Genomic DNA, 19,084 nt, shown 5'->3' with positions numbered 1-19,084 from the left:
GATGGCAGGAAGTAGATACACTAATTAGTCGATCCATTTTTGGTGACATTTACTTTTGTTGGTGTGCCATGGGATTTTCCAATTGTGTTATTTGCCTTGGTTCTTTAAAGGTTGGAAATCACTGGTGTAAAGTGTGTCCAGTTTGGTGGCCTCATCATCGCATCTCTGCTCTTTCCAGATGGTGTGGTTCTGTTGGCTTCATCAAGCCGTGATCTCCAGCTCTCACTGGAGTGGTTCACAGCCGAGTGTGAGCAGGCTGGGGATGAAAATCAGCACCTCCAAATCTGAGACCATGGTCCTCAGTCGGGAAAAAAGATGGCGTGCCCTCTCCGGGTTGGTGATGAGATCCTGCCCCAAGTGGAGGAGTTCAAGTATCGTGGATTCTTGTTCACGAGTGAGGGAAGAATGGAGGGGGGAGAGCGACAAACGGATCGGTGCAGCTTCTTCAGAGATGCGGACTTTGTATTGGTCCATTATGGTAAGTCGAAAGGTGAAGCTTTAAATTTATCAGTAGAAACACGTTCATACCCTCACTTATGGGCACGAACTGTGGGTAGTATCCGAAAGAATAAGATCCCAGATACAAGCGGCCGAATTGAGTTTCCTCCGCAGGGTGTTTGGGTGAGAAGCTCAGTGTCGAGCCGCTGCTCCTCTGCATTTGAGAATGTTAAATTGCCGAAATCCGTCAATACTTTCTGTCTCTCCCGTCTGTTGTGACAACCAACAGCACAACAGGTCTTGGGTATTGTAAATATTATCCTCCAGCTCAATGTCTCCCACAATGTCGAGCAGCTCTGTTTGACTGAAAATATGGCACCGTGAAAATGGTGACGTCACGTGCACGAGCTCTATACCTGTGTGGGTTTTCTCCGGGCACTCGGATTTCCTCCCACATCGCAAAACCATGCATAATGCAGCCCTATGGGGACACAAACCAGTTCAATCTGTAGGTCGGTCCCAAGCCCGGATAAATGCAGAAGGTTGTGTCAGGAAGGGCATCCAGCGTAAAAACTGTGCCAAACAAATATGAGAGTTAATTTAAGAATCCCATACTGGATCGGTCGTTGCCCGGGTTAACAACGCCCGCCACCAGCACTGCTAACCTCCAGGTAATCGGTGGAAATTAACAACTGTGGGTCGAAGACAAAGAAGAGGAGGAAACCGGATTCTTCTTAAGAAGAAAAAGAGGAATGCACAGAGCCTACAACTGAGTGTTGGGACTTTGAATGTTGGGACTATGAGAGGAAAGGAATTCGTTGACATGATGATTAGGAGAAACATTAATATATTGTGCATCCTAGAGAGCAGGTGGAAAGGTAGTAAGGCTAGAAGTTTAAGAGCAGGGTTTAAATTATTCGAACACGGAGTAGATGAGAAGAGGAATAGAGTAGGGGTTATTTTAAAGCAAGAGCGGTCTAAGAATTTCTCGGAGGTGAAAAGAGTATCAAATCGAGTGATGAGACTAAACTGTATGTATAATTTGGTAAGCGGCTATGCCCCACAGGTAGGATGTGACCTGGAGTTGAAAGAGAAATTCTGGAAGGAACTAGATGAAGTAGTTCTGAACATCCCAGACAAAGAGACAGTTGTGATTGGTGTAGACTGTAATGGACATATTGGTAAAGGAAATAGGGGCGATGAAGAAGTGATGGGTAAGTACAGCATCCAAGAAAGGAACTTTGAGGGACAGATGGTGGTGGACTTTGCAAAAAGGATGGAGATGGCTGTAGTGAACACTGATTTCCAGAAGAAGGAGGAACATATAGTGACCTACAAGAGCGGAGGTAGAAGCACGCAGGTGGATTATATTTTGTGCAGATGATGTAATCTGAAGGAGGTTACTGACTGTAAAGTAGTGGTAGGGGAGAGTGTAGCTCGACAGCATAGGATGGTAGTGTGTAGGATGACTCTGGTGGTGGGTAGGAAGATTAAGAAGACAAAGGTAGAGCAGAGAACCATGTGGTGGAAGCTGAGAAAGGAAGAATGTTGTGCGGCCTTTCGGAAAGAGGTGAGATAGGCACTCGATGGAGAGCAGAAGCTCTCGGAAGACTGGACTATGACAGCCAAGGTAATCAGAGAGACAGACAGGAGAGTACTTGGGGTGTCTTCTGTTAGAAAAGGGGAGAAGGAAACTTGGTTGTGGAACCCCAAAATACAAGAAGTCATACAAGGAAAGAGATTAGCGAAGAAGAAGTGGATACTGAGAGGACTGAGGAGAGGTGAAAGGAGTACATGGAGATGCGACGTAGGGCAAAGGTAGAGCTGGCAAAGACCAAACAAGAGTCATATGAAGACATGTACACCAGGTTGGACACGAAAGAAGGAGAAAAGGATCTCTACAGGTTGGCCAGACAGAGGGATAGAGATGGGAAGGATGTGCAGCAGGTAAGGGTGATTAAGGATAGAGATGGAAATGTGTTGACTGGTGCCAGTAGTGTGCTAAAAAGATGGAAAGAATACTTTGAGAAGTTGATAAATGAAGAAAATGAGAGAGAAGGAAGAGTTGAAGAGGCAAGTGTGAAGGACCAGGAAGTGGCAATGATTACTAAGGGGGAAGTCAGAAAGGCACTACAAAGGATGAAAAATGGAAAGGCAGTTGGTCCTGATGACAAACCGGTAGAGGTATGGAAGCAATTTGGAGAGATGGCTGTGGAGTTTTTGACCAACTTATTGAATAGAATACTAGCGGGAGAGAAGATGCCAGAACAATGAAGGAAAAGTGTGCTCGTCCCCATTTTTAAGAACAAAGGATATGTTTAAGGCGGAAACAATAGAGGAATAAAGATGATGAGTCACACAATGAAGTTATGGGAAAGAGCATTGGAGGCTAGACTCAGGACAGAAGTAAGTATCTGCGAGCAACAGTTTGGTTTCATGCCAAGAAAGAGTACCACAGGAGCATTATTCGCCTTGAGGATGCTCGTGGAAAAGTACAGAGAGAGTCAGAAGGAGCTACATAGTGTCTTTGTGGATCGAGAGAAAGCCTATGACAGAGTACCAAGAGAGGAACTGTGGTACTGCATGCGTAAGTCTGGTTTGGTTTCGAATAGTACAGGACATGTTTGATGGCAGCAGAACAATGGCGAGGTGCGCCGTTGGTGTGTCAGAAGAATTTAAGGTGGAGGTGGGACTGCATCAGGTATGAGCTCTGAGCCCCTTCCTGTTTGTAGTTGTCATGGATAGGCTGACAGACGAGGTTAGACTGGAATCCCCTTGAACCATGATGTTCACAGATGATATTGTAATATGCAGTGAAAGCAAGGAGCAGGCAGAGGAACAATTAGAAAGATGGAGACATGCACTGGAAAAGAGAGGAATGGAGATTAGCCTAAGTAAAACAGAATATATGTGCGTGAATGAGAGGGTGGAAGGGGAACAGTGAGGCTACAGGGAGAAGAGATAGCACGGGCGAACAACTTCAAATATTTAGGGTAAAAAATCCAGAGCAATGGTGAGTGGGGTAAGGAAGTGAAGAACCGGGTCCAAGCAGGTTGGAACAGCTGGCGGAAGGTGTCTGGTGTGTTATGTGACAGAAGAGTCTTTGCTAGGATGAAGGGCAAAGTTTATAAAACAGTGGTGAGGCCGGCCATGATGTATGGATTACAGACGGTGGCACTGAAGAAACAACACGAAGCAGAACTGGACGTAGCAGAAATGAAGATGTTGAGGTTCTCGCTCGGAGTTATCAGGTTTGATAGGATTAGAAATTAGCTCATTAGAGGGACAGCCAAAGTTGGATGTTTTAGAGACAAGGTTCGAGAGAGCAGACTTTGATGGTTTGGAGATGTTCAGAGGCAAGAGAGTTAGTATATTGGTAGAAGGGTGCTGAGAATGGAGCTGCCAGGGAAAAGAGCGAGAGGAAGACTAAAGAGGTTGATGGATGTTGTGAGGGAAGACATGATGGCAGTTGGGGTTAGAGAGGAAGATGCAGGAGATAGGCTACGATGGAAAAAGATGACAGACACACTGTAGCGACCCCTAACGTGACAAGCCGAAAGGAAAAAAAGAAGATCCCAAAACAATGCATTAATTGAAAACTCAAAATTGCCGTTGATGTTATTGTTTGTGTGAATGGTTATTTGTCCCCTGCTTTGTTGTCAACCAGTTCAGGGTGCACCCAGCCTCCTGCCGGAAGATAGCTTGGAGACGGCTCCAGGACTCTTTCGACCCTTGTGAGGAAGAGTGGCCCGGATAATGGATGGATGGATTTTCCTCCATGATGCATTTGGGATTAGCTTTTGGAGTTGGTAATCATGAAAAATGAAAAGAATTTGACTTCTCCAAAAGTAGGAGTGCTTCAAGAGGAGGATGCTATTCAAGTGAGACATCCTTAAAAAGGCATAATCTCCAGGTGGAGATGAACCTGGCTCAAATTGGAGGTCCACCCAAAAAAAAAAGCAAACAAATGAGGCCAATTTACGGTGACTCAGTTGGAAAGCGTTGGCCTCACAGTTTTGAGGTCAGGTTCAATCCTGGAGCCGTCTGTGTGGAGTTTGCATGTTCTTCCCGTGCTTGCGTGGGTTTTCTCTGGGCACTCCAGTTTCCTCCCACATCCCAAAAACATGCAACAACAATTGGACACTCTAAATTGCCCCTCGGTGTGTTTGTGAGTGCGGCTGTTTGTCTTGACATGGCCTACGATTGGCTGCCAACCAGTTAAGGGTGTACCCCGCCTCCTGCTCATTGACAGCTGGGATAAGCTACAGCACTCCCTGTGACCCTTGTGAGGATAAGCGGCTACGAAAATGGATAAATAGATGGATGGATGAAAAAATAAGACATGGGAACGGGTAGCACAGTGTATGAATGATGAGCCCATCTGCTTCACAGATCTGAGGACGGGGGCTCAAATCTTGTACTGCTTATCCTCACTAGGATTACAGGCGCAGTTGAGCCTATCCCTGCTGGCTCCGGGTGAGAGGCATGCTACAATCAGAACTAGTCACCAGCCCAATTGCAATTAAACTTACCATGCATCATTTTGGGATGTGGGCAAACCCTAGAGAAAAGGGCCGCAGATGCAGGGAGAAGATGCTAACTGCAAAAACACAAGGCCAAAATTGAACCCTGACACTCAGAACTGTGAGGCAGATGGGCTAAGCAGTCAACCACCTCGCTGCTTTGAGAAAAGCTTATGAACATAATTCTACCTGTATCTTGTCACACCAGCCAGCAAAGTATCGAAACGTTTGGATAGACATGCCCACATGAGTCTTCAGGGCCAGTGTGTAAACAGCTCCTGAGTCAGTTGCCTCAATAGTAGCCAGCTCTTCCTGGTGTTGTTCCATTAGGTCTGCAAGTCTAAAATTTAAGCGAAAAAACAAAGCTTTGAGTTATGTTTTGTTCTCGTTTAGGAAAATAAAAACTTAACACAAACTCATTTATAAAGCACTTGGATTGCAACCACATCTGATAATAAAGTTCCGCACACAGATAAGAATCAAACTTTAAGAGATATATTTTTTAGGATAAACAAAACAAAGTAAAAAATAAAAACATTAAAAACACTAAAACAGATGCTGAGTCTTTAGCTGGGTGGAAAGCCAAAGGAAAGGAAAGGCCCTATGCCTTACAAGCTTGAGCGTGAATCTTGGTCCTCTAAGAAGCACCTGATCCTCTGACCTGTGAACCTTGGGGGCAAGGAGCAGATTTAGAATGAACTAAGTTTCCACAATACACACCAACTCCAAACTATGGTGCACAATTCTGGCAAAACATACTACACTAATCCAAATTACCGCTGTTGCTTTAATATAAGTGTCACACTGATTTTTTTGGCCCCGAAATAATTCACCAAAAAAATGGCAGAGAAGTGCACTTGTTATTTTCGAACAGGTGCACTTTCCCCTAAATAAATTGACCAAAACAGTCTTGTCATGACGGAAGCACAAAGTATGTGGTTGTATACACAATATTCTGGAAAAAAAAGGCTCATTCGCTCTGAAGAGTCACCCAACCTCCTTGCTTTTCGCTGTTAGTATCGGAGAATGCTTGTTGCACACTATTTTACATCACCATAGCTACATATTATCTGCGGCTAATGCGGCTAAATACATGTCTGAGGCAAACGTTGACTTTGCATTCAGTGTCAACACAGTATAAGTCACTAAACAGTCCCTTCATGGCAGTGGAAAAGACATACTTCTGACAAGTATAATTATCAAGAAGGAAGGACAAGGTAGAGAGGCACGTTGGACAACTAGTGAGGGCATCTACCTCATGGTTTTCAGGGCTGTGTGGTTCAAATCCTAGTCCTGCCTGTGGGTGGAGTTTTTTGCATGTTCTCCCAGTGCCTGTGTGGGTTTTCTCCAGGCATTCTGGTTTCCACCCACATCCCAAAAACACACGTTAATTGGAGATTATAAATTGCCCTTTGATCAAATTGTTAGTGTGACTGGTTGTTTGTTTCTGTGTAGCCTGCAATTGGCTGGAAAACAGGGTGTAACCAGCTTCCTGCTCAAAGATAGCTGGAATAGGTTCTACCAACTCCACGACCCTTGTGAGGATAAATTACTCAGATAATGGGTGGATGGATGGATGGATGGATGGATGGAAGTATAATAGACAAGATGAGTAGATGAGATGTAATTGGAGAAAGACAGAAAAGCCATGCTAATTGCTAAAGTACTGTGACAAGCAGTTAGCAAATTATTAAATTAAGCATTTGGGTGATACAGTTAACTTGTCCAGTTACAGTAACCAAATTTGAACAGAAAAAAAGGAAAACCAAATAATGAAAATTAATTAGTACAGTGGAACCCCAGAGTTTGAACATAATTTGTTCTTGGGAAGTGTTCAATGTCCGAGTTGTTCGACCTACGAAACATATTTTTCCATAGGAAATAATATAAATGAGGTTAATCTGTCCCCATATATTATATATCTATATACTGTAGTATATTGCCATTTTAATTCCCATTTAGCTATGAGTGACTGCTTGACTCAAAGTAGGGAGCAGCTCGTCTTCTTCCCCCGTGCATTCGTCATCACTCGGCTCGAGTTGGCTACTCGGTGAACATGGATTTCACTTTGTGTGGATGTTCAGACACCGAAAATCAATTCCAAAACCGAAGCATTTTTTACGCAGATTTTTGGGTCAAACACTGACTTGCACAACAACTGAGACATTTGCACACCATTCTTATAGATTTATGACAGAGTTGCACTTTTAGTGCATTGTTTACCCCCACTGGTTAGTGGTGGGCAGCATGGTGGGCGACTGTTTGGCACATCTGCCTCACAGTTCTGGGGACCCAGGTTCCAATCTGGTCTCACCTCTCTGGAGTCCTCCGTACTCTGAGTAACTAACAGTCATCCACCCTGCAGCCACATGTATCATATTTTCATGACGATAAGGCACACTTAAAAGTCTTAAATTTTCTCCAAAATGAAATGAGCGTTTACATGTGAATCAGCATTTCCTGCTGACACGCTAGGTATAGTGAGTCGTAGAGGGGGAAATAAATACAGTGGTACCTTTACGTCTACTAACGAAAGCTTGAGGTTATGAAGAGCCTCCCCGGAAAATGTTTGTTGAAATTCAGGATACAAGAAGTAAAAAATGGCACTGGACGTAAACATGCTGTCTTGTATCTTGGTTTGAAAACGGCACAATAGGCCACCGTAAGAGCATCTTCCTGGCATCACATTGTCTAGGAGGGATGTCAATCTTTTGCCATGACCCACATCCTGTCTCTTGGTTTGTGTAGTGCAATAGAGCAGCTCCCCCGACTGGCTATCACATAGTACCTTCCTGGCATCACATTCCTGCATTAGCTAGGAGATTCATCAATATTTTTTTTGGTGGGGGGTAGGGGGGCACGTCAATCTTTATCCGTGACGCACTTTTTGTATCTTTGTCACCGAATCCATTGTCTACACTTGTGCACACTCGTACTGTTCAACTTCTTTGTGGATTTATTCATCTTTTTTTCATCACAGGCCCTAAGAAATTGACAGCCAGTGTCAGTGAGAAGAAGAAGATAGTAGTTCTGTCCATTAAAATAAAATGAGAAATCATAGAAAAATATGAAAGAGACATGCATGCATGTGGCTTCATGCTGCTTTTGGTCGAGGAGATTTTGAGAAGTTCGAAGTAGAGATTGAATCTGAAGTTGAAAAAATTGTTTCGCTGGGAAAGGCTGAGGACATTGACGAGTTGGTTCAGGAGCATCATGAGTATCTTTTGATGTTTAGGAACACCACAAGGATCTTTCGATGGAGAAGTGAAAGGAGCTGGAACCGATGCAAAACGCGACAATAGAGGAGCAGTTTGGGGCGTAGAGGAGAAGGCAGCCACTATTCCGTCAGCCAGAATAAACGAAGTGTTGACAAAATTCCACTTCGATGACATTTGCCTTGCATTCCGCAAGATTATTAAAAGGCATCAAAGCCAAACCTCCTTGGATTATTACTTCTCGAAACATTTTAAATTGATTAGTGCAGCACGTAAATAACATCATTTTTTTAATTATTCTTTACATTATATACACTTTGAATGCTTATTTTAAGGTAATTAAAAATAATTTTGTAATATTCTTTACATTATGTGTCATAACCAGAACGCTGAGTTGGACCCAAATGCACGACTCGGGAAACTTGGAGGCAGTTTGGGAAATAAGAGTCATTCCAGAGTCCGTAACCAGGCAGGCAGTCCACAAGAGCAGCAGTGATAATGACGTCAGGCTTACGGGGTAGTAGGTCAGGAGACAGGCAGGGGTCGGTACACCGGGAGTCGAGATCAGAGTTGAGGTTGTGCAGGAACGAGGCATCAATGGCAACAATCTGGCAAAGCCAGACCGTCCGGTGGGTCCTATAAATACTGGGGATCATTATCACAGTTGAGGGGCAGGTGTGCACACCTCCTAATCAATGCAGGTGTGTAGGGGACCTGCACCACCTGGGCTGGGACCGGCAGGACCATGACAATTATGTACACTTTGAATGAATAGGACTGTTTGCCATCCCGGCATGTCTAAGACCCGTTCTGTGATAGAACAGAGGTTTTGGTGGCCAAACCTCGGGAGGGACGTACAGGAGTACGTCAATGCGTGTCTGGTATGCATGGCAAACAAGACTTCCCGCCTGCCACCGTGGGTGAGCTACGCCCTCTGCCCGTTCCCTCACGCCCATGGCCCCACATCTCTCTGGACTTTGTGATGGGTCTGCCATGCTCTCAGGGTAAGACTGCCTTCCTCTTGGTGGTTGGCCGATTTTCAAAGATGGCCCATTTAATACCACTACCGAAAATTCCCTCTGCCAAACGTACTGCCGAACTCCTGCTTGATGGGGTCGTCCGCTGTCACGGATTACCGACTGACGTGGTTTCAGATAGGGGGCCCCAATTCGTATCGCGCTTCTGGAAGGAGTTCTGCTCCCTTATCGGGGTGAAGGCAAGTCTAACTTCGGGTCAACACCCAGAGTTCAATGGTCAGACTGAGAGTATCAACCAGAATATGGTGCGTGACCACAGCACCTGGAGCCGGCAACTTGCCTAGGTGGAATACGCCCACAATTCGCTGCCCTCCGTATCAACAGGTATGGCTCCTTTCCACGTTGTCCATGGATACCCCCCTTCTATCTTCCCATCCGTAGGCAGAGAGTCCCCGGTGCCATCTGCGTTGGCGGTCGTGAGACGCTACAAATGGACCTGGGAGCTAGCCAAAAAGATGCTGTTGCAAACGGGTAGCACCTACAAGCCGCGGCAGACCGCAAGAGGAGTAGGGCACCGACATACAGGGTGAGACAACACGTCTGGTTGTTCAGAAGGAACCTTCCACTTCGGACGGAGTCCTGCAAGCTAGCTCCCAGGTTCGTGGGTCCCTTCCCTTTCATCAAAGTGATTAATCCGGTTACTGTCTCACTGAAGCTTCCCAGGTCTATGAGAGTCCATCCTACGTTCCACATGAGCCTGCTCAGACCAGCTCGCCCTTCTCTGTTAGTCCCTCCGGCCAAGTGTACGTCTAGGTGGAGAAGTGTGAGTTTCATCGGCCTTCCGTCACATTCCTGGGCTTTATTTTAGCAGAGAGAGAGGAGGAGAGATCTGCATGGACCCCAGCAAGGCCGACTCCGCCCTCCAGTGGCATACTCCTACCAACCGCAGGGAGGTACAGAGGTTCATCGGTTTTGCCAACGTTTACCATAAGGTCATCCGGAACTTCAGTTCCATAGAATCAAAATATCATCGAGGTAGAAGAACAAGTGCCTGTTCAGCATGTTGGCAGTACATCATTAATAAAATTTTGGAACACCGCCGGCCTGTTGGTCAAAACAAACGCCATCACCATCATCATCATCATATTCTGGTCTTGGAACAGATTAGGCTATTTACATGTAAAATTTCAAGCTACAAAAAGGACTTGAATTAATTTAGTAAGTAGATGTATCACTGTACATGATATACACCAATATCTGTTCGGTAGGAATGTTCTTGACATAATTTTAAAATTGTGGAAATTCAGACACATGGGTCTGGAAATGAATATCGACAGTGTAGCAACAATTAAAGTCAAGGCCAAAAATGTCATTTTACTTATATCTGGCATTTCTTTTGGTGTTTTGGTTTTCACCCTGGGTGACCTCATTCATTTAGTATTTTAATACAAGATAATAATAAAATTAAAACAAATTTAATACAAGATAGTTTCCCTCCTCGAGCTGTCACCTTCTTGTGTGGAGGGGTTTGTTTGTCCCGATGATTCTAGGAGCTAACTTGTCTACGGGTTCATGCCCCCTGGCAGGGTCACCCATGGCAAAGAGGTACTAGGTGAGGGACCAGACAAAGTACAACTCCAAAACCCCTATGATGAGTGCAAAAATTGGATCTTGGTTTCCCTTCCGTGGACACGGGTCACCGGGGCCCCCCTCTAGGGCCAGGCCTGGAGATGGGGCTCGAAGGCGAGCGCCTGGTGGCCGGGCCTGCACCAATGGGGCTCAGCTGGACACAGCCCGAAAGGGTAACATGGGTCCCCCTGGTTGTGGAACAGTGGACCAGCTCTACACCCTTGGCAGCATCCTCAAGGGTGCATGTGAGTTCCCCCCCTGATACAACCTGTTCGGTCCCTGTACGACCGCTGTCAGAGTTTGGTCTGCATTGCCGGCAATAAGTCGGACTCGTTTCTGGTGAGAGTTGGACTCCAACAAGGCCGCCCTTTGTCAGCGATTTTGTTCATAACTTTTATAGACATAATTTCTAGGCGCAGCCGAGGCAGTCAGGGTGTCCGGTTTGGTGAACTCAGCATTGCATCTCTGCTCTTTGCAGATGATTCGGTTCTGTTGGCTTCATCAAGCCGTGATCTTCAGCTCTCACTGGAGAGATTCGCAGCAGAGTGTGAAGCGGCTAGAATGAGAATCAAAGGAGATCATAGTTTGATGAAAACCAACAGAACCAATTCATATGCAAAAAGCAGAGATGCAATACTGAAGCAATAGTGAGGTTAGTACGTGATTGTATTGAATATTGTTTGTATTGAATATCAAATATCATAAACATGACAGTAAATAAAGTAATAATAATAATAATATAAAATTGAAATAATGCAGCCTTACAGGGGCACAAGCCAGTGCAATATGTAGGCTGGTCCCAAGCCACAGATAAATGCAGAGGGTTGTGTCAGGATGGGCATCCGGTGTAAAACTGTGCCAAACAAATATGAGCGTTCATCTAAAGAATACCATACCGGATCGGTCGTTGCCCGGGTTAACAACGTCCGCCCCGGGCACCCTTAACCTGCAGGACATCGGTGGAAATTCAGCTGCTGTGGGTCGAAGCGGAGGAAAGCGGATTTGTTGCCAGAAGAAGAAGAGGAATGCACAGAGCCTAAAACTGAGTGTAGGGACTTTGAATGCTGGGACTATGACAGGAAAAACTCGGGAGTTGGTTGACATGATGATTCGGAGAAAGGTTGGTATTTTGTGCATCCAAGAGAGCAGGTAGAAAGATAGCAAGGCTAGAAGTTTATGAGCGGTGTTTAAATTATTTTACTCTGGAATGGATTGGAAGACAAATAGAGGGGTTATTTTAAAAGAAGAGCTGGCTAAGAGCATCTTTGAGGTTGAAAGAGGATCAGATGGAGTGAGGAGGCCAAAATTTGAAATTGTGGGAAATTTCTTATGTGCAGTCCGTTAGATTGTTTTGCTTTGCTTGCTGTCACTGCAGAAACCACCGCATCACACACCTAGGATGTCGGAAGTGGGAACAGTTTTCAGTGCTTTGTTGGCAATCTCCGGGTATTCTGACGTCATTTCAATCCAGAACATCGGCAGATTTGTTGTGTCTAAAATACATTTGAAAGCACCGTCGATTTCTAGCAGTTAATTTTCTTCTTGCATAGACATGCTATATTCACTTGGTTTATTAATAAATGGGTCGCGAATCCATCCCTTGGCAGTTCGTGGGTTCTTTTTGGTTGGGAAGTAGTCCTCAGACTCTTTTAATGGAAAAGACAGGTGATCGTGCACCAGTTGGGAGAATGAAGGCTTAGTCTCACACAAAATCCCCGCTCATGTTTGAAACGTCAAATGTGCCTCTGTTCATGCACCTTCCTCAAAAATCCAGTTTGGGTTTAAATCCAGCTACTTTATCTGCCAACTTGAAGACCGTTGCCATTTTCCGCTGAAGTGAAGGATTGGATTTATTGAGCAGGCTGAATATGTCGCACATGTAGGCCAGATTTGCGACCCATTCTTCGTTTCTGAGATGTGCTGCCAGTGTCGACTTCTTTTCCGAGAGAAATCTCTGCAATGGCTCTTGTAATTCAAACACTCTTGTGAGCGATTTCCCTCTGGATAACCATCATATTTACATGGATAACAGAAGTTGTGTTTCCCGTGAAGAGTCTCCGCTAGGATTAAGGGCAAAGTTTATAAAACAGTGGTGAGGCCGGCCGGCCATGATGTACAGATTAGAGACAGTGGCACTCAAGAAACAACAGGAAGCAGAACTGGAGGTAGCAGAAATGAAGATGCTGAGATTTTCGCTTGGAGTGAGCAGGGTGAATAGGATTAGAAATGAGCTCATTAGAGGGACAGCCAAAGTTTAATGTTTTGGAGACAAGGTTAGCGAGAGCAGACTTCAATGGTTTGGGCATGTCCAAAGGTGAGACAGTGAGTATATTGGTAGAGGGATCCTGAGGATGGAGCTGCCAGGCAAAAGAGCGAGAGGAAGATTAAAGAAAAGGTTGATGGATGTTGTGAGGGAGGACATGAGGACAGTGGGTGTTAGAGAGGAAGATGCACGAGATGGGCTCAGATAGAAAAAAATGACACGCTGTGGCGACCCCCAATGGTACAGGCTGAAAGGAAAAGAAGAAGAAGAGAAGCCATGCTTGCACTGCATACATCTCACAAAGCTCCTCAAAATGGTCGTTTGCATTGATGTGGCTAATAATCTTTTTCTATGATGTTGTAGGCTCTTCTGTCTCTTTACTGGGCTTTTTCACCTTAAAAGAAACTTTCCAAAGATGCCTGTTTTTTACTCATTTTGCTAGTTTGTGGGGGTAAATTTTGGCGCTTAAGTGACTGAGATGTAACCAAAAGAATCTGGTCATTTTTCAAAATAAAAGATTATTTAGACTCATAATTAATACAATGGGACTAATTAATTATTTCTTCGGTGGCCGGGTACCATGTCGGCGGCCCGGTGATTGGGTACCACTGCAATAAGAGACCAAAAGAGACCCCAAATACAGGCGCCAAGCCTCTATAAATATATCCACACCTGCTCAGTGTCTCTCACCATCGGCAACTCAAGAGTGAAACAGAGTCCAACCCCTCTCAAGAGGACTGGTACCAGACCCCAAGCCATGTGTTGAGGTGACCTTATCAAGTCAGAACTTCTCAACCTCACACTCCACCTGAGGCTCCTTCCCTCCCACAGAGGTGACATTCCACATACCTCTAGCCAGTCTCTAGCAGGGATCAGATCGCCAAGGTACTCCCCTTCGGTCACAACCCAGCTCACTGGGCAGCCTACTCCTATGGCCCATCCCACAGGTGTTAAATTCATGGGAAGGCTGGGCCACATTACCCATGGGTGCCTGGCCACCAGGAGGTTGCCTCAAGCCCAAACTCCAGGCCTGACTTCAGTGGAAAGCTATGGTGACCTGCCTGGAAAACCTACATCTACTTATTTTATTTCTCATAGGGGTCTTAAAGCCATGCATTATCTGGTTCCTTACCTAGGATCTGTGTGCCATTGGGCACCCTGCCAGGCACATCGAGCCCCAGACAACTTAGCTCCTAGGACCATTGGGAAACATATAGCCATCCACCACGATAAGGGTTCACAAGGAGGGACATTTTTTTTAAACATCATTACCTGATTATGACAGATACTCAAGTGTTTCTTGTAAACTAGTTTGAGTGGCATTATTCTTATGATTTTAAATCTACCATATTAGTGTTTCATTGTGTCATGTTTACAACATGACGCTTTTCATGGTTTACTGATATCCAGCAAATTAGGCAGAAGGACCATGGCTGCATCTTCTTTGCACGACTACTCACTTATAAAGAAGATTTCCTCTGTCTCTTGGGTTCATCTTGCCCCAGGGCCCATGATGAAAAGCTTCTTTTGCAGCTGTCACAGCATGGTCCACATCCCCCGCTGAAGCATAAGACACTTTACAGATTACCTAGTAAAAATTGTGATGTTACATTATTACATTATTTATATGATGCAATATTGATCCAAAGGATGAGGTTTGTTGTTCATATGAATCGCACAACCTCAGATGTCTTACCGATCCATCAGTGGGATTAATGGTATCATAGGTCTTGCCATTTTCTGCATCCACAAATGTGCCATTTATAAAACACTGGTTTGGCATTTTCACTGTCATATTGTTTGTTTCCTTGATTACCTGGTGGAAAACAACACGGGGTGACAATTTTTTTGCCTTATTGAGATAAAAGTCTCCTAACAGGGCACAATCAAGGAAATAACACTTCTTTTTCGTTTATGGTTAAGTTATATGATAACTTGAGGCAGACATGTTGGGTCCGGAAGTTAAGGGAAATAATTCCATGCTCCCGTTCACCCATGAGTTATTCTCTCCTGATACCAAATTTTGGCTTCAGATTAAAACACTTGAATATTTTGATACACTGAAGGATGTGTGTGTGTGTGTGTTTCTTTCGGCTTGTCCCTTTCGGGGTCGCCACAGCGTGTCATCTCAGATGAACGCATATATATGTTTGGCACAATTTTTACGCCGGATGCCCTTCCTGACGCAACCCTTCTCAGTAATGCGTGAAAATCATAATGTCCTAAAAATGGGACGCTGCCCACGAATGGGTTAATATCGATGATAATTCAATCAATTGGGCAAATATCAGACACCTTGGGAAGTTTAAAAATCTGGAAGCTCATTTGATTGCCACTGACGTCAAATACTGTAACCACTTTTCAATTTCTGCGATTGGCTGGTAACCAGTTCAGGGTGTACCCTTTGTATTTCCCGTTGACAGCTGGGATAGGCTCCAGCACTCTCGCCACCCTTGTGAGGATAAGCGGCTAAGAAAATGGATGGATGGATGGACTTCTCCATGCACACTCCTGACCAATCATTTATTATTCAAGCATGTCTCAGAGTTGGTAAACATAATTGAAGAAATGCTGCATTAATGTATTGAATGTGTTATGAGTGTCAATATTTGGCTGCTTGTGTATGGCGTTGTATTGCATTCATTATGGGAAGTGTCATGGCGTCACCCAGTTTGTAAGCCTCGACTGCAACTACACACTACTATTTGTTGTGACTTCTGACAAATGTGGAATTTTTGTCTCGTCAGCTATCTAAAACGGCACAGAAAAAGGGGCCAAGTGGAAGATTCTCTTTGTGGATTGTTCTGAAAGAGGGACTTTATTACATCATGTGAAGCGGATCTTTGTGCAACGTTTTGGAATGGGGACTTGATTACATCAGCTGATCTGGATTTGTAGAACGTTTGGGAAGTATCTATATAAGGACTGGCTGATTTTTAGTTTGTGCTTCTTACAAATAATGGATTATCTGTCTTCTGTCACTCAATTTTTTGGATAGTTCTGGGTTAATTGCTCCATCGACGGAAATAACACTCGCCTACAGCGACATTAATTCGGACAGTGACAATGCATTGTTGTTTGTTAGCTCATACTGTCTGACCTTCTTCTTCTTCTTTTCCTTTCGGCTTGTCCTATTAGGGGTCGCAAAAGCCTGTCATCTTTTTCCATTTAAGCCTATCGCGTGCATCTTCTTCTTTAACACCCACTGTCCTCATGTCCTCCCTCACAACATCCATCAACCTTTTCTTTGGTCTTCCTCTCACTCTTTTGCCTGGCAGCTCCATCCTCAGCACCCTTCTACTAATATACTCACTCTCTCGTCACTGAACATGTTCAAACCGTCTAAGTCTGCTCTCTTTAACCTTGTCTAGATATTGTAATCTTGCATCTTGTATCTTAAATCTTGCGTGTAGTTAAATTGCCTTAACCCAATACAATTGTTTTGTTGTATTTTCTGGTTTGACCAAGGTGATTTCATCATTGCAAATTTATCCATCCATCATTTTTCTTAGCCGCTTATCCTCACACAGTCCGTGAGAGTGCTGGAGCCTATCCCAGCTATCGTCATCAAATTGATCACAGGGCATATAGAGACAGACAACAGCCTTACTCACGATCATACCTGGGGCAATTTAGAGTCTCCAATTAGTGCATGATTTGGGATATGGGAGGAAAACCCACGCAGGCACGGGGGAACATGCAAACTCCACACAGGCATGCCGGAATTCGAACCCCGGTCCTCTGAACTTTGAAGCCAACGCGCTAACCAGTTACAACACCACTCCCCCCCAGAAGACATCCTGAATGAATTATAAATGGACAGCTTTTGTGGGTCTCAATAGCAACGTGAAACAAATGTAAGAGATGTTCAATTTTGATGTTCATTATAGTATAGTATATATATAGTCAAAGTAGACAAAAATAAGTACAACAGTCAAATCCACTCACTCTCAACTAACAGTTAAAGAGTGAATACTATATAACGGGTGTCACCAACACGGGACCAGGTAGCCCCATGTGGACCTGTTGTAAAATTAGCTAAATGGTAATGGGACATTGTCCATCCATCCATACATACATTTTCTCACGTTTCTCCACGTCAGGGTGCAGGAGGAATAACTTTAGGAGAGATACCTGGGCTGCCCCAGACAAATTTTAACCTTCATCCAAAGAATACCGGACTGGCTCGGTCGTGGCCTGGATTAACAACTTCTGCCACCGGCAATGTTAACCTCCAGGTGCCAATGGAAATTCACCTACGGTCAGATACGATGCAGAGGAGGAAAGTGTATCCTTGGGCAGAAAGAGAAGCTGAAACCACAAAGCCTAAAAATGGTAGTAGGGACTTTTAATATTCATATTATGAGAGGGGAAAGCGAGGCATTTGGGCGACAAGATGATTAGCAGAATGTATTAAAAATAAAATAGTGTGTGTCTAAAAGAGCAGGGCGAAAGGCAGTCAGGCAAGAAGCTTAAGGTGCAAGGTTCAAATAATGTTACCATTGTGCACATGGGAAGAGAAATGAAGTAGTTTATTTTAAAAGAAGTGTTCGTTCAGAATGTCAAAGTGAAAAGTGTGTCAAATCAAGTGATGAGGCTGAAAATTGAAATTGATGATGGTCACAACTCGTAGCACCTAAATGCGAAAATATAAAAGACCACTGCAACACATTTTATTTTCTCAAGTTACAAGTGACCTGATATTTTCACATTGAGGCAGGCGCTGCCAGACAAATAATACAATACATGGAGGCTGTTGTTTTTGCTTGCCAAGATGGAAACAAGAGTTGTGCGCTGTTGCCTTCATAGTAACGACAACCTTCCCAACATGTCTACCATGTCGGTGCAACTATCAGTTGGGCTGGCTAATCTAGTCTACCCAACACCAATGTTTCACTTTGTGTGAAATAAGATGACTTTTTGTGTCATTTGATTGGTGAACTAGCGTTAAACACCACTTATGCTTAAAGCCCGGGTGTCATCCCTATAAACATTCTAAAATAGATATTGTAATGAAAAATACATATAAAATTATTCACTTCAATGTCTATACGAAAAAATAAACTATGCGCAAAGTTGCAGAAATGTCATTCTACGATATCCAAGTGGTCGCCATATTGGCTGCGTCCTCCGTCCTTGACGTCACCCGGACATTCGCAACGCGGTGCACCCAAACTATGGGAGACAAACGCGCCCCGTCCGACAGGGAAGGTCTTTTCGAAAAGAAGAACACCACACAACCAAGTGAAGTTACTGGGGGAATATTACACTATTGTTTCGAGCCCTCGGGGCAATATTACACGATTGTTTCGAGCCATATTCAGATGATATGCGATCATGGCCATACCTCACCCCCGGCCTATCCACTTCCGCGGCAGGTATGAGCCATCGCGGCGACGCGCAGCCTTCGCAGAAGGAGTGACCGCCAAACGCGGCGCCTCAGCCGGTGTGGCATATTTTCTGCTGCTGTGGTGGCATAGAAAGAGGAGGTGGAGCCAAGCCATGCTGGTTTCAGGGGTATGTTCAAAGCCGCCGCAGTACTTGTTGAACACCGTCGAGCTGGGGTGCATTACTGCCTACCAATTATTTGGAACCCACGAAGCTCTCGTCCTCTGCACCCGTGCAATCCATTTTTCCTCAATGAACCGGGTCTCTTGCAAACTATCAAGCTTAAATCCATTCTCCTGAGTGTTCAAGCAATGTGCACCATTGCAATGAGCCAGCATTTTGGCGAACACGAAGGGACAATGAGCTACCTTCCCGGAGGTAAAACAAATGGAAACAAACCCACTAGGGGGTTCCTCTGTCCTGTACGTCACTTTCTGCTTCTTCTCCAAAACAAATCCCTCGAGAGGATTTTCATGGCAGGAGTTACAAAAAGATGTATACGTCAAAATCATGTTTTGTGGTGATAAAACACATGGGACCATATTGGCTGTGGGTTTTTCATTAATATACCAAAAATCATCCATTTCATGACACTTGACCTTGAATTGGTGCAAACAGCCACCAATGTGAAAGTTGAAGTTGGAGTTGTGT

At 44.5% G+C, this 19,084-nt stretch overlaps 1 protein-coding gene and 1 long non-coding RNA gene across 5 annotated transcripts in view; one reads left to right on the top strand and one right to left on the bottom strand.

Moving 5' to 3' along the window:
- LOC133493217 (uncharacterized) overlaps positions 1-491 on the top strand; it is a 40,882-nt gene extending 40,391 nt beyond the window's left edge. The window contains exon 3 of the long non-coding RNA XR_009792897.1: positions 179-491. This is a non-coding gene — a long non-coding RNA (uncharacterized LOC133493217). The remainder of the gene's footprint in view (positions 1-178) is intronic.
- LOC133493198 (mitochondrial 10-formyltetrahydrofolate dehydrogenase-like) overlaps positions 1-19,084 on the bottom strand; it is a 212,475-nt gene that overhangs the window by 88,207 nt on the left and 105,184 nt on the right. For all 4 annotated transcript variants that reach the window (XM_061806244.1, XM_061806245.1, XM_061806246.1 and 1 more), the window contains 3 exons: positions 14,742-14,861; positions 14,506-14,633; positions 5,151-5,301 (listed from right to left, as the gene is read on the bottom strand). In XM_061806244.1, coding sequence (XP_061662228.1) covers positions 5,151-5,301; positions 14,506-14,633; positions 14,742-14,861 — 399 coding nt within the window. The remainder of the gene's footprint in view (positions 1-5,150; positions 5,302-14,505; positions 14,634-14,741; positions 14,862-19,084) is intronic.

The sequence above is a fragment of the Syngnathoides biaculeatus genome, chromosome 20, assembly GCF_019802595.1.
Source record: "Syngnathoides biaculeatus isolate LvHL_M chromosome 20, ASM1980259v1, whole genome shotgun sequence".
Lineage (NCBI taxonomy): Eukaryota > Metazoa > Chordata > Actinopteri > Syngnathiformes > Syngnathidae > Syngnathoides > Syngnathoides biaculeatus.
Note: the sequence above shows the minus strand (reverse complement) of the source record. Positions and strands in the feature narration are given on the sequence as shown.